This window comes from Triticum urartu, chromosome 1 (genome assembly GCF_003073215.2).
Source record: "Triticum urartu cultivar G1812 chromosome 1, Tu2.1, whole genome shotgun sequence".
NCBI lineage: Eukaryota > Viridiplantae > Streptophyta > Magnoliopsida > Poales > Poaceae > Triticum > Triticum urartu.
This window is the reverse complement of record NC_053022.1, coordinates 430059602-430074908: the sequence shown is the minus strand read 5'-3', so window position 1 is coordinate 430074908 and position 15307 is coordinate 430059602. Positions and strand designations below refer to the sequence as shown.

At 50.0% G+C, this 15307-nt stretch overlaps 2 protein-coding genes across 2 annotated transcripts; one reads left to right on the top strand and one right to left on the bottom strand.

Moving 5' to 3' along the window:
• The first annotated feature begins 374 nt into the window (after window positions 1–374).
• LOC125516288 (cyclin-dependent kinase C-2-like) lies at window positions 375–4612 on the top strand. The gene is made up of 12 exons (XM_048681772.1): window positions 375–600; window positions 696–777; window positions 864–954; window positions 1049–1078; window positions 1197–1309; window positions 1389–1461; window positions 1560–1680; window positions 1774–1891; window positions 3256–3395; window positions 3501–3558; window positions 3700–3770; window positions 3898–4612. Exons 1-12 carry the CDS (start codon window positions 491–493, stop codon window positions 4430–4432), a joined length of 1542 nt encoding a protein of 513 aa, XP_048537729.1. The 5' UTR covers window positions 375–490; the 3' UTR covers window positions 4433–4612.
• A 134-nt stretch (window positions 4613–4746) lies between these two features.
• Window positions 4747–8203, bottom strand: LOC125516280 (pre-mRNA-splicing factor ATP-dependent RNA helicase DEAH1-like). The gene has a single exon (XM_048681759.1). It carries the CDS (start codon window positions 8038–8040, stop codon window positions 4858–4860), a length of 3183 nt encoding a protein of 1060 aa, XP_048537716.1. The 5' UTR covers window positions 8041–8203; the 3' UTR covers window positions 4747–4857.
• Between the last annotated feature and the right edge of the window lie 7104 nt (window positions 8204–15307).

Here is a 15307-nt window from a genome sequence, read left to right as displayed (position 1 = left end):
AAATCGTACAATACAAAGAATCCCTCAAACACACATGCAATGTCGTAAACATCAAAGATGGCAATGCCATTTTATTGTTGTGTTTCTTCAAATTCCCATGTTTATTATAAAAAATGACGTTGAGTTTGTTTTTCATAGGTCCACAGTAAAAAAAAGAGCTTAAATTTAAAATTTGACATGATTGTAATGTTGCACTTTATTTTTTTAGAAAATGTGTCGATTATTCTGCCTTTTTCCTATCTAATACCCCATAATCGGAAAAAAAGGGGGGAAAAGAGATAGAAACACCGAAACACGCACGTGTTCAATCTCATCACACGACTACCCGGAGAACGGACGGACACGATTGAAGCTTATGACAACCAACCCGACTCGACTTGTTCAGGCTTCTTCGGCCCCGTTCCTTTCCTTTCCCACGCCCCCACCAACCCAATCCTCGCGTCGCGTCCCCTAAACCCTAACTCGCCGCGAGGGGAAAGCGCCGCAAGCCATGGCGACGGCGGCGCCGGGGCAGCTCAACCTCGACGACTACCCGTCGTGGGGCTCCCGCGGCGTCGACTGCTTCGAGAAGCTCGAGCAGATCGGCGAGGGCACATACGGGTACGCGCCTATCGACCCCTCAATCCCAATCCCCCAATCCCGCGAAACGCATATCCGTCGGTCTGATTCGGCTGCCTCGTCTTTGTTGTTGCCAGGCAAGTGTTCATGGCCAAGGAGACGGAGACCAAGGAGATTGTCGCGCTCAAGAAGATCCGCATGGACAACGAGCGCGAGGGCGTAAGTATCCCGCCGCGTCTTCCTTTTTTTTCCTTCCCTAAATGATGTTCTTGGCTCTGAGGCTTTCTATTCTTGATTCGGCGCAGTTCCCTATCACGGCCATCCGCGAGATCAAAATCCTCAAGAAGCTGCACCACCAGAACGTCATCCAGCTCAAGGAGATCGTCACATCCCCAGGTTCGACTAATCATCCCACGAATCAGAAGGACATCATGTTTGGTTGTTAACTGCCTGCGTCCAGAGGACTAATGGATTGGATTGATTCTTGCAGGGCCGGACAGAGACGAGCAGGGGAAGCAAAGTATGGTTCTCTTCTAAGAACGATATTAGTGTTTCTGATTCTTCTTCTCTCAAAAAACTAAAATGAATGGTCCGTTGCCTAGTTTTGCCATTTGACCTGTCGTGTTGTTGTTCCATAGTCGATGGCAACAAGTACAAAGGGAGCATTTACATGGTCTTTGAGTACATGGACCATGACTTGACTGGGTTGGCTGATAAGCCTGGGATGCGCTTCACCATTCCACAGATTAAGGTAAAACCATCCATAAGTGTATGATGATGGTACTGGTTGCTAGTACAAGTGTGGTTCCTGACATAATGTCATGTACCAGTGCTACATGAAGCAACTCCTCACGGGCCTTCACTATTGCCATATCAATCAAGTTCTGCATCGTGATATTAAAGGTATCTATGGCAGACAATTTGCATGAATTTGGATGTTATGTTGTGACAGTGACTTTGTTGTTTTTATGCTAACCATGTATCAAAATTTACTCCTGCAGGATCTAACCTCTTGATAGACAATGAGGGTAACTTAAAACTGGCTGATTTTGGCCTAGCAAGATCATTTTCGAGTGATCATAACGCAAACCTCACTAACCGTGTGATCACTCTGTGGTACAGGTATTGCAGTGTTATCCTTTCGGCTTGCAAGTTATCTAGTGCAGTGTTTGTAATTGGATCTTGCTGACTCTTTTGTTGGGTTAATGATTTCAGACCTCCAGAGTTGCTGCTAGGAAGCACAAAATATGGGCCAGCGGTGGACATGTGGTCGGTGGGTTGTATTTTTGCAGAGCTTCTCAATGGAAAGCCAATACTGCCTGGAAAGAATGAGGTATGGTTTCTAATGGTGTTGGACAGATTATTTTTATCAATTGCTTATTTGATGTGATGAGTTTTGTTATTATCATAATTCCTATTAGCTGTCAAATACTTAATGTTATGACTATGAAGAGACTTGGAATATCTTTAATTTATTATCCATTAAATATGACTATGGAGAGACTTGGAATATACTTATTATCAATTGAATATCTTCAATTCATTTAGTTCTCAAACCTAAATAGTGTAAGAATCATTTTTTATAATTATGAAAGACTGGGAATATATATCATAATGTGAAGCTGGAGCATTGAGGTAAAGAGAAACTAGCAGCCATTTGCATGTGTAACACACCTGGGGAGTACTAGAGATTGTACAATGTTGCAAGCTTATCCATATCTATCTGACGGCAAGTAGTTCAAAAAAGCGCTAGGCGTTAATTGTGCGTTTTGCCACCGCCTTGCGCTTTACTGACCAAAGCGCATACTTATGCGCAGTTATGCACAGATTAAGCGTAGTTATGCACAATGCGTTTTGCCAACGCCTAGAGCCCAGGTGCGCTTAAGCGCTCGCTTAGGCGCGCCTTTTTTAACTATGACGGCAACACATCCTACTATTTTTGTACTACTTGGAGAATATATGTCATGATGTGAAGCTAGAGCATCTAGGTAAAGATAAACTAGCAGCCATGTGTAACACACCTGGGGAAAACTAGAGATTGTACAATGTTGCAAAATTATCCATATCTATCTGACGGCAACACATCCTACTATTTTTCTACTACTCGGGGAATATCTCCTATAGACTGTACACTGTTGGATATATATCCTACAACAAATCGTACTTAGGGAATATCTAGCCATGTGAAGCTAGACATTTCAACTTGGTTATGGAAGGAAAAACACATCCTACTATGTTTGTACTCCTGTTATGTGAAAATGTTGCTCTTGTTAGTTCGAACACTCTTACAAAATTCTCCATATCTACAAATAATCTTTAGCTATACATTTAAAGTTGGTTACAGTAGGGAAACAAATTCCATTCTTGTAGTAGCCCTGTTATGTGAAAAAAGAAGTGCACCAATCTCGTTGTAGATGTTTTGGAAGTTAGGGAATGCTTCTCTACTTTGCAAGAGAAACCTGAAATTAACTCCTCTGTCCTCATTCATCTTTACTCTTAATTTCTTCAAAATGTGCGTGGTTCTCTTCGTGGTTATAAAAATATAGTTGCTCCCTGTCTAGCCCAGCAGTTCTTTACTTTGAGGCACTTCCAGTCAGTATCTGGAATCACCTAGCACTAAAGTGTATTTGTTCCAAGCTTGAACTTGTAGTCTACTGCAATCACGAGTAATCCGCTTGTCTCTGATATTTTGTGCAGCCAGACCAACTGACCAAAATATTCGAGCTTTGTGGTACCCCTGACGAATTGATTTGGCCGGGTGTGACAAAAATGCCATGGTATAATAATTTGAAGCCTCCCCGCCAATTGAAGAGGCATGTTAAGGATGCTTTTAAACAGTAAGTACTATGTATTATACTCGTACTTCTCTTTTCATCTTTTGTACTTGAAGCTTGCTCAGTTGCCCTTTCGGAAGAGTGTTTGCTTACCATGTGTGGTTCTAGTTTTGATTTTCATGCTCTGGATCTGCTGGAGAGGATGTTAACATTGGACCCGTCAAAGGTATAGTTGCTTCTTGTTTGCTTACGTTTATATGCTTTGATATGCGAAGTGTTTGTGAGCCTGGCTTTTTTGTTCATGTTTTCGTAACTGCCAATTCTTTTTATTATTCAACCATAATTTGACATGACTTGCACTCTCCAGAGGATATCTGCAAATGAAGCTCTTGACTCTGAATATTTCTGGACTGATCCCCTACCATGTGATCCTAAAAGGTGATGCTCGTAGGCCTTTTCCGTTCCCTGACTCGTGGCTTGCCATAATCATCCTAAGTTCTATTAAGACATACCCCACTATGATTAATTAATTGATGTCCATTTCCTTTTGTGTTTGCTGATGCAGCTTGCCAAAGTATGAGGCTTCACATGAATATCAGACAAAGAAAAGACGTCAACAGCAGCGGCAAGCTGATGATGCTGCTGCAAAGCGGCAAAAGACGCATCATCCTCAGCCTCCTCATGCCCGTTTGCCCCCAATCCAGCAATCAGGCCATCAAATAAGGCCAGCCCAGCCTACCAACAACCCGCATCCACCAATGGCATCTGGGTCAAATCATCACTATGGAAAGCCCCGAGGGCCAGGAGGGCCAAACAGGTACCCACCGGGCGGGAACCAAGGTGGTGGAGGGTATCCGAACCGTGGAGGGCAAGGTGGCGGCTATGGGAGTGGCCCTTACCCCCCTCAACAAGGTCGAGGGCCTCCTCCGTACCCTGGCGGTGGCCCAAGGGGTGGCGGCAGCAGCGGTGGCTATGGTGGTGCTCCAAACTTTCCACAAGCCGGTCCTTATGGTCCTGGCGGCGGCCCAGGCCGGGGGCCAAATTATCCCCCACAAGCTGGCTCTCGAAACCAGCAGCAGCAGTATGGAAACTGGCAATAGTATGTAGCATCTCAACAATACCATGTCATGTAGATTTCTTTTTCCTTTTCAAGAAGGCCATGGCATGTAGGAATTGCCCATGATAAGTGGAAACCTATGCGCTGATACTTGTATTTCAAGTTTAATTTAACTGATGTGCCTTTTGCTGGGCTTGATATGATAAGCTAATTTAAAGTTTTAGCTTGGTCCTACTAAATTAGTTTCATTAGATTCATCATAAAATATATTAGTTTCATGATTAGAATTTGTTTATACACTTAAAAGAAGCTTATTTGGGGACATACTTCAATTAATTTGAAATGGAGAGAATGTAGTAGTGCGTCGTCACTGGATTTTTTATCTTACACAAACAAGTAGAGTAAAAAGAATAATCTTTATACACAAATTTGAATTCCAGGATTAATAGGTCGAAATATTGTCGAGGTTCAGGTTTGCCTCGCCGCTGGACCTTTGTCCTTGCCCGTCTTCTTCGGCTGGTGCCCGTCGATGTCCTTGCGCTGGTAATAGTGCGGCGCGATCTCCAGCAGCCACTCCGGCTTGAGCTCCGTCACCTGCCGCATGTACTCCTTGCTGGTCAGCACCAGCTCGTGGTACACCACCCACGCCGGCGGCACATCCGCCATCCCGGAGCTCGGGTGCACGAACACCGTCTGCCGGCTCTTGACGGCACGGTACGACCCGTCCTTCTGCCGCCGCGCGGCGTTGCGGAAGTATCCCGCCGTGACCGCCTTCCTTATCCCGTCGAGGTCGCCGGCGCCGGAGCAGTGCTCGATCTCCACCCGCTCCAGCAGCGCCTCCAGCTGGTCCCGCACGTCCCGCGCGCGCTTCATGGTGCGCGGCTGCACGAAGTTCTCGCGGCACCACTGCGACGAGTAGCCCGACTCCCTCCACGCGCTGTACACGTTGAGCAGCGCCACATGGTCGCCGACGTTGCCCGCGTGGAAGGCCTGCCGCGCCGTGTCGGCGAGCACCAGCTTGTCCTTGGGCCGGTAGAAGACGGCGTTGCCGGCCGACAGCATGGCCGCGATGGTCACCACCTCCTCGGAGCACCCGTACTTCTCCGACGCCACGATGGCCTTGGAGAGCATGGGGTCCAGGGGGAACTCCGCCATCCGCCTCCCGGTCTTGGTGAGCTCGCCGCGGCTGTTGAGCGCGCCGAGGGCGAAGAGCTCCTCCAGGGCCTTGAGCAGCGCCTCCGACGCCGGCGGGTCCATGAAGTCGAAGCCCACCAGGTCGTTGATGCCCAGCGCCTTGAGCCGCAGCACCACGTTGGCCAGGTTGCTCCTCTGGATCTCCGGGACCGTGTCGTCGTCCAGGTCATGCCTGAAGTTGTACTCCGTGAAGAGGCGGAAGCACTTGCCCGGGCCCGTGCGCCCCGACCGGCCGGCGCGCTGGTCCGCCGACGCCTTGGAGATGGGCTCCACGCGCAGCGACTCCATGCCCGTGCGCGGGTTGTACGACTTGAGCTTGCAGAAGCCCGGGTCGATCACGTACTTGATCCCGTCGATGGTCAGCGACGTCTCGGCGATGTTGGTCGCCAGAACCACCTTGCGGGCGCCCTCCGGCGTCGGCTCGAAGATCTTGGCCTGGAGCTCGGTGGGCAGGTTCGCGTAGATCGGGCAGATCACCAGCTCCGCAATCTTGCTGCCGACCGTCCTCATCTTCTGCTTCAGCAGCTCTTCCACCGTCTCGATCTCCTCCTGCCCCGTGAGGAACAGCAGGATGTCGCCGGCGGGCTGCTTGACGTGCAGCTGCAGGACCGTGACGACGGCGGCGGCGATGTAGTCCGCCTCCGGCGCCGTGGTGTAGTGGATGTCCACCTTGTACCGCCTCCCGGGGATCTTGAAGATGGGGGCCTCGTCGAAGAAGTCGCTGAACCTCTCGGCGTTGAGCGTCGCGCTGGAGATGAGCAGCTTCACGTCCGGCCGGAAGCGCGCGATGTCCTTTACCAGGCCGAAGAGGACGTCGGTGGAGAGCGTGCGCTCGTGCGCCTCGTCCACGATCACCACGCTGTAGCTCGCCAGGTCCGGCTCGCCGAGGAACTCGCGCAGGAGCATCCCGTCCGTCATGTACTTGATCACCGTCTTGTCCGAGGTGCAGTCCTCGAACCTGATGGAGTAGCCGACCTCGTGCCCGAGCTTGACGCCCAGCTCCTGCGCCACCCTCGCCGCCACGCTCATGGCCGCCACGCGCCGCGGCTGCGTGCACGCGATCTTCTTCCCCTTGGCCGTGTACCCAGCCTCGTGGAGGTACTGCGGTATCTGCGTGGTCTTGCCGGAGCCGGTCTCTCCGACGATGATCAGCACCTGGTACTTCTCGATGGCCTTGAGCAGATCGTCCTTGAACTTGTACACGGGTAGGTTCTTCCGCTCGTCCTGCAGCTCCCGCTGTAACTTGACCTTGGCGTCGACGGCCTCGGCCAGTTCGTCCATCTCGCCGTCCGGCTCGGCGCCGGACTGCACCGTCGACTTGACGAAGTCGACCACGTCTTCCAAGACGAGCTCGTAGCCGCCGCCGGCCCGGCCACCATCACCTGATCCAAAGTGCAGCCGAGACTTCCTTATCTGCTGCTCTTCCCAGGCCTCCTGCTCCGAGAAGAAACTGCTCCTCTTGCCGTCTCTCGCCGCCGACGCCTCGGGGTCATGGTACCGCTGCCTCGGAACGGCGAACCGCTTGGCCTGATCCACGTTTTCTGCGGCGTCGTATGCCTCTGGCATCCTGTAGTAGTCGCCGGCGTCGGCGTCCTTTCCGACGCGGTCCTTGACAAGCTCGTAGATTTCCTTCCTGCGCCTGAATTCCTCCTCTTCGGCGTTGGTCATCTTGACGCCGTCGAAGATGAGCTCGTTGTCGATGATCTCGTCTCGCATCTCCTCCACCTTCATCTTCTTCCGCTTCTCCAGGTACGCGTGCCGCGAGGCCGTCCTGAGCTCCGAGGTGTCGCCCCTGTCCATGGCTTCGGACCGCCGGGCGAGCTCGCCCTGTTCTCGCTTGGACGGCTTCCGGTCCTTCAGTTTCCTAGTGCTGGCCGCGTCGCGTTCTCTGATGTGCCGGTCGAGCTGAGCCTTCTCGATCTGGTCACGGTCCATCTCCTGTAGTTCCTCCCCACCAGAGTCGCCGCCGTCTTCCGCCGGTCCACGCCGCGCTCGCACTTTCCGCCCTGAATCGCGCACTACACTCGCCTCCTCCTCGCCGTCGTCATCCCCTTGGCTCGCGGCCTTCTGCCTGAAACGCTTCCTGCCGCTGTTGTTAGAGGACGACGCGGTGGCGGTGGCGCCGGCGTCTTTGGCGACATCGTCCTCATCGTCGAGCAGCTTGAGGGCGCTCTGCTTCCTGGCGAACGCCGCCGCCTCCTGCACCTGCTTCCGGTACTCGCTGACGCGGGAGCCCTTGCGGGGGAACATGGCGTGCACGTCCTCCGCGAAGGCGACGGTGTCGGCGGAGGAGGGGAGGCCGGCGAGGTCGACGAGGCGCGCCGCGAGGTCGGCCGGCGAGGCGCTGTCCCGCGCGAGGCGGAGCACCAGACGCACCACCATGACCTCGGAGTAGCCCACGAGCGCCATCAGACGGTCGGACACCCGCGTCTTGAGCTGGCCCTCCTCGCTGGCCATGGCGAGGCCGGCCGGGCGCACAGCACTCTCGTCGATCCCGGCCGCGACGCCGCCGCCGCCTCCCCGGCCACACGCGAGAGCAAAGTCGGTTTCGAGCGGAGGGGTAGACGTGCGGCCGCTTTATCCGCGCTTCCGTTGATGGATGTTTATTCTGACCAGATTATTATTGTGTACGTGATCGGAAACTGGGTATGGCGGTTCCAAACCGACTCGGCAGTGAGTTGGGAATCCGTGGCTCCACCGCGGGTGGAGTAGATCTCAGCCCTTCGTTTCTTTCTATTGCTGGCCGGCAAAGGTGCGCACACCGCGCCGTGCGAGTCGTTGAGTTCGCATCAGCGATTCAACAAGGAGATGAACGCGTCGACGGCAATTTGGCCGGATGAGTGGCGGCGGTGTTGCAGGCCGACTCGATGTTTATAGTATTTCGGGCTCAAGTGATCAAGTTCGAAGAAATTCTCTGGTTAATTGTAACGAGTTGTACATTAGCTTTCTTGGTCGTCAAGAAATAATAGCTTGACCGACATGAATTGAATATCATTAGGGCATCTCCAATGGGAGCCGCTTGTATAGACGCTAATGAAGGAAAAATTAAAGATTAAAAATTAAAAAGTCATCTAAGCGCCTGGACTTACAACGGCAGATGGTAACGACATGGGCTAATCAAGCAGCCTGGGCGCTTACAGCGGGAAGGAAAAGTGCCTGGCGCTCGATGCACACTTTTGCGCCGACGCTTCACCCGGCACCAGGATTAAAGAAAGCAACCGCTAATTGACCGGGATTTAGACCCTGGCGCCTGTGTTTAAGCCCCGCGTTGGACATGCCCTTACTTGACTCTGGTCAATAGGACAGGCTTGCATGGTTGGAACTTCTTTCTCTTCACACGTGTCGTTTGGCCTAGGGATGGGTAGTCCTTCCGCGCAACGCCCCTCCCGCCTCGACTCTGCTTATTTAACATTTTTTTGAAACACATCAACAAAGAAAATCTCCTGGTATCCCTTCATAATAAATGGTAGTAGCTACATAAAAAACTGACCGCTCCGCTCCGGAAAAGTAGGATCGCACGAGGCGATCTAGGGAGGCGACGAGGGTTCCCTTACACGCCGCCGGTGGCGCCACCGGTTCCCTCTCTCTTTGTCGGCCGCTACGGCGGCGGGAGGGAGGGGAAACCTCGGGTCTGTTCGCTTGGTGGGTGTGTGGTAGGGTTAGGGTTGAGGGAGACGCTGCCGAGGCCGTTGCGGTGGTGTCGCGTCAGAATAAGTTTCTCCGGGCTCCGTCCGTGGTCAGGCGAGGCTTTTGCCTTCGTCTAGGAGCCAGCGGGATGGGGGATGCCCGGATCTCGTCGAGGTCGCGGGCTATGGTGGATGGAGGTCCATTGGCACTGGCCGTTTGGGTCCCCAGATGGGCGATGGATGTAGAGAGACGAAGACCCTTCTTCTTTCTTGTCGGTATGATTTGCTGCTGCTGTTCTTCTCCTTCCTTTGCGCCGATGCTGGTGGGAGATCCTGCTTTGTCCGAGCGGATGGCCTGGCCGCGGTGCTGGACCGGTCGGATGACTCGAGTTTTCTTCCTTCCGGAAGGGACACTTTTCGCGGTGCTGGACCGGTTGGATGACTCAATTTTTCTTCCTTCTGAAAGGGACACTTTTCGCGGTACTCAAAGCCAAAGATGGCGACGGCTCTTGCAGGTGTGTTGGATTGATGTCCATGCCCTCTCAGCGCTGGTGTCAAGAAAGGAGGAAGCAGCGCGGCGACAATTGTACCGTGGTCGAAGATGATGACCTGCTTGCGCCTGGTTGCAGATCCTTCTACTGCAGGGGTCTTCTCTCAAGATCCAGGGATGATGACACGGAGCTCCGGAGATCTTCTTGTGTTATGGTTGTCTTAGGGTACTCTAGGTGTTCATGGTCCTTTGTGTTTGTGTTTCAGTAACTGATGACCCACAAGTATAGGGGATCTATTGTAGTCCTTTCGATAAGTAAGAGTGTCGAACCCAACGAGGAGCAGAAAGAAATGATAAGCAGTTTTCAGTAAGGTATTCTCTGCAAGCACTGAAATTATCGATAACAGATAGTTTTGTGATAAGGTAATTTGTAACGTGTAACAAGTAATGAAAGTAAATAGGGCCAATTCCAGTTCTGCCCCTAACTCGAACCCACTACTCAGTTTTGCCTCTAATTTTCAGGTATGCTCAGTTTTGCCCCTCCGCCGTTAGTGTCACTTATAGAAATGCCCTTTTGCGCCGTTACCGTCCGGTCAAAGTACTTTGACCATCCAGAAAAAAATAGCAAAAAAAATCAAAAAAATATGAAATTTGGTGGGATCGAAGATAGTCATGTCCGCAAGGCGCGTGCACATTTTTGTGTTGGTTGGACACTCCGGGAGCTCGTGGCAAAGGAAAACAAAAATAATTTATGCCTATGAACAGTAAATTCGAAAAAAATAGCAAAAAAGTTCAAAAAAATTTGAATTTATTTGGCGTCAAAGAGGCTTGAGTGCGCAAAGTGCTTGCAAGTTTTGGTGATCAAATGACATACGGGGCGCTCTAGAGAAAAAAAAACAAAATAGTGCATTTTTTCAAAGTTTTTTTGAGCTAAAATTTGTTTTTTTCTCCACGAGCTCCTACAATGTCCAAACACAACAAAAACGTGCACACATCTTGCGCACCTGAATATCTTGAGTCCCACGAAATTTCATATTTTTTTGATTTTTTTCTATTTTTTTTTGAATTTACTGCTCGCATGCGTACAAAATTTATGTTTTCCTTTGACACGAGCTCCCGGAGTGTCCGAACGGCATGAAAATGTGCACGCGCCTTGCAGACATGACTATCTTCGATCCCACCAAATTTCATATTTTTTTGATTTTTTTTGCTATTTTTTCAGGACGGTCAAAGACCTTTGACCGGACGGTAACGGCAGAGAAGGGCATTTCTATAAGTGAAACTAACGGCGGAGGGGCAAAACTGAGCATACCTAAAAATTAGGGGCAAAACTGAGTAGTGGGTTCGAGTTAAGGGCATAGATGTAAATGTCCCAAGTAAATAAGGTGCAGCAAGATGGCCCAATCCTTTTTGTAGCAAAGGACAAGCCTGGACAAACTCTTATATAAAAGAAAACGCTTCCGAGGACACATGGGAATTATCGTCAAGCTAGTTTTCATCATGTTCATATGATTCACGTTCGGTACTTTGATAATTTGATATGTGGGTGGACCGGTGCTTGGGTGCTGCCCTTCCTTGGAGAAGCATCCCACTTATGATTAACCCCTCTTGTAAGCATCCGCAACTACAGAAGAAGTATTAAGGTAAACCTAATCATAGCATAAAACATATGGATCCAAACCAGCCCCTTACGAAGCAACTCATAAACTAGGGTTTAAACTTCTGTCACTCTAGCAACCCATCATCCACTTATTACTTTCCAATGCCTTCCCCTAGGCCCAAACAATGGTGAAGTGTCATGTAGTCGACGTTCACATGACACCACTAGAGAAGAGACAACATACATCTCATCAAAATATCGAACGAATGCCAAATTCACATGAATACTTACAGCAAGACTTCTCTCATGTCCTCAGGAACAAACGTAACTACTCACAAATCATATTCATGTAAGGGCATATTTATCCCTTAATTGTTTTGGTGATTGATGACAATGTTTTTGCAGACTAATCGTGTGCATTGAGTATTTCAGACATTTCATCACTAGGCACAAGACGATTTGGTGCCCCTCGAAGACTATTGAAAACGGCGTTTCTCTACGTTTCTTTTCGGTGGATTTGAATCGTAGGAAAGCCGTACTATTAAGAGGGGATCCGCTTTGGAAAGGTTTGGGTGGAATCATCACGTACACGTCTACTCCTTTGCACCGCCTTTCCTTTGGCACTTTGGAGCATCCTCCGTCTTTTCTTGTCTATGCAAAATGTCGTGTTTGCTGATCTGGGGCATGCGGTAGTACTGCTCATAGAAGCGGTAGTACCGCAAGTGCCCACGGTAGTACCGCTTCCTTGGAGCGGTAGTACTGTGGCCTCAGGCCAGGCGCTGCTGCTATTGCGGTAGTAGGGGCGGATGTAATTTTTTACATCCGCGCCCTATGCGGTAGTACCGCACCTGGTGCGCGGTAGTACCGTGCACTCTGGCCAGGCTCAGCAGCTTGCACGACAGTAGGAGCGGATGTAATTTTTTACATCCGCACCCCGCGCGGTAGTACCACTCCTGGCTTGCGGTACTACTGTGTCGGATTTTTGCATAGATCCCAACTCAGCGGAAGTTGCCACAGATGTATTTTTATATGTCCGTGCCTTCCCAAAATCTGGACCATCCCCGCCTTGCGGTAGTACTGCAAGGGGGAGCGGTAGTACCACGCCAGCGGTCCTACCGCCCTCTGCTTCATTTCATCTGGGCTGTTCTGGTTTCTGCTGCTCGGGCGGTAGTACCGCGTGCCCGGCGCGGTAGTACCGTGCTACGCAGGCTGAGTTGGTGGATAACGGTTGGATTTGTTCTTCCACTATATAAGAGGTGTCTTCTTCTCCGAGTTGACTATCTCTTCCATCCCCAAGCTCCATTGTTGCTCCAAGCTCCATTTTCGCCCGATCTCTCTCCCTAGCCAATCAAACTTGTTGATTCTCTAGGGATTGGTTGAGAAGGCCTAGATCTACACTTCCACCAAGAGAAATTTGATTCCCCCCACTCATCCCTTGCGGATCTTGTTACTCTTGGGTGTTTGAGCACCCTAGACGGTTGAGGTCACCACGGAGCCATATTCCATTGTGGTGAAGCTTTGTGGTATCGTTGGGAGCCTCCAATTAAGTTGTGGAGATAGCCCCAACCTTGTTTGTAAAGGTCCGGTCGCCGCCTCCAAGGGCACCAATAGTGGAATCACGGCATCTCGCATTGTGTGAGGGCGTGAGGAGAATACGGTGGCCCTAGTGGCTTCTTGGGGAGCATTGTGCCTCCACACCAGACGAACTTCCCCTCAAAAGGAAGGAACTTCGGTAACACATCCTCGTCTTCACCGACTCCACTCTTGGTTATCTCGTGCCTTTACTTGTGCAAGCTTATTTGTGTTATATCCCTTGCTTGCTTGTGCACTTGTTCTTGTTGCATCATATAGGTTGCTCACCTAGTTGCATATCTACACAACCTACTTTGATGCAAAGTTTAAATTGGTAAAGAAAAGCTAAAAATTGTTAGTTGCCTATTCACCCCCCTCTAGTCAACTTTATCGATCCTTTCAATTGGTATCATAGCCTCATCTCTTTATTAAGGACTTTGCCGTCCGAAGAGTATGGTTGACACCGTAGACGGTGTGGAGGAGCACTTCGGTGTGAATCCGGTTTCCTCTACGGCCGATGGGGGAACCGCGGTCTCTCGTGAGGAATTCAATGTGGCTTTGGACACATTGAAAACCTCCATGACGACCAAGGTTGAAAGCATGTTTAACAAATTCTTAGAAGGGCTTAAACTATCTACCGCGCCGATGAAAGTGGGTGATCCCACTAACAAGGTGACAGATGCTAACTCCGACAAGGGGGAAGCTACCAGTGAAAAGGTTCCTTCTTCTAGTGGTAAAATTGGCAACGACATCTTTGCCCATGTGTAACCTCCACTTACTTATGGTGGACCGATTCCTTCCACTCATTTGAATCATGCCGGTCCTCCCCCTAAGATTCTAAAAAATGAGGACTTTGATTATTGGGTTTATCGCTTTAAGCGTCATTTGAATCATGTTAATACTAACCTTTGGAGAATCATTGAAGAAGGTTTTTATCCGCATGACCGAAGCAACTTCACCCCTAGAGAAGCCACATACAATCAATTCAATGAGAATGCTCTCTTCATCATCCAAGATGCAATTCCACCCGAAGATCTGGCTCACCTCCGACCATTCACCATGGCCAAGGATGCATGGCGCCATGTTGTGTCTCTCTACCGGGGAAGCGCAAGCATTCAACGCTCCAACTATGAAGTGGTGCAAGATGAAGCCGATGAGTTTGCAATGAAAGAAGATGAAGAACCTCGTGAGCTTTATCGGAGATTAAATACTCTCACGGTCTCACTCCGAGATCATGGGAGCAAGGATACATATGACAATTGGATCAAGCGCAAATTCCTCAAGGCCATGATGCCTTACCACAAGGCCATGTCCTCCGTCATTCGTCAAAGGCCGGACTTCCACACCTTGTCCTCAAGTGAAGTGCTGGATGAGTTTGTGGCTATGAGCATCTTGGACAAGACCGCCGACAATGTGGTGTTACGCTCTCAAATAGCAAATAAGCCCAACCTTGCCTTGAAGGCCAAGGTTAGTGTGGAAGAATAGGAAAAAGAGGAGAGCAATCCCGAAGATACAAAGTATGCTTATCATGAACACATGGCTCTTGCTTCAAGGAAATTTTGGAGCAAGAAGAACACAAGGCCCAACTTCAAAAAGAACAACTCAAGTGGCGCAAAGGTCAAGCAACGAGTGAGGACTTGCTATAATTGTGGCAATGTGAGCCACTTTGTTGCGGAATGTCCTTATGAGAAAAGGGAAGACAATGATGGCAAGCTGATACGTCTCCAACGTATCTATAATTATTGATTGTTTCATGCTATTATATATTCTGTTTTGGATGTTTAATAGGCTTATTTATACACTTTTATTATTTTTGGGACTAACCTATTAACCAGAGGCCGAGCCCAAATTGCTGTTTTTTTCCTATTTCAGTGTTTCACAGAAAAAGAATATCAAACGGAGTCCAAACGGAATGAAACCTTCGGGAGCGTGATTTTTGGAACAAACATGATCCAGAGGACTTGGAGTGGACATCAAGCAACCAACGAGGAAGCCACGAGGCAGGGGGGCGCGCCCTCCACCCTCGTGGGACCCTCATAGCTCCACCGACCTACTTCTTCCTCCTATATATACCTACGTACCCCCAAACCATCAGGGAACACCACGAAAACCTAATTCCACCGCCGCAACCTTCTGTACCCATGAGATCCCATCTTGGGGCCTTTTCCGGCGCTCCGCCGGAGGGGGCATTGATCACGGAGGGCTTCTACATCAACACCATAGCCTCTCCGATGATGTGTGAGTAGTTTACCTCAGACCTTCGGGTCTATAGTTATTAGCTAGATGGCTTCTTTTCTCTCTTTGGATCTCAATACAAAGTTCTCCTCAATTGTCTTGGAGATCTATTCGATGTAACTCTTTTTGCGGTGTGTTTGTCGAGATCCGATGAATTGTGAGTTTATGATCAAGATTATCTATGAAAAATATTTGAATCTT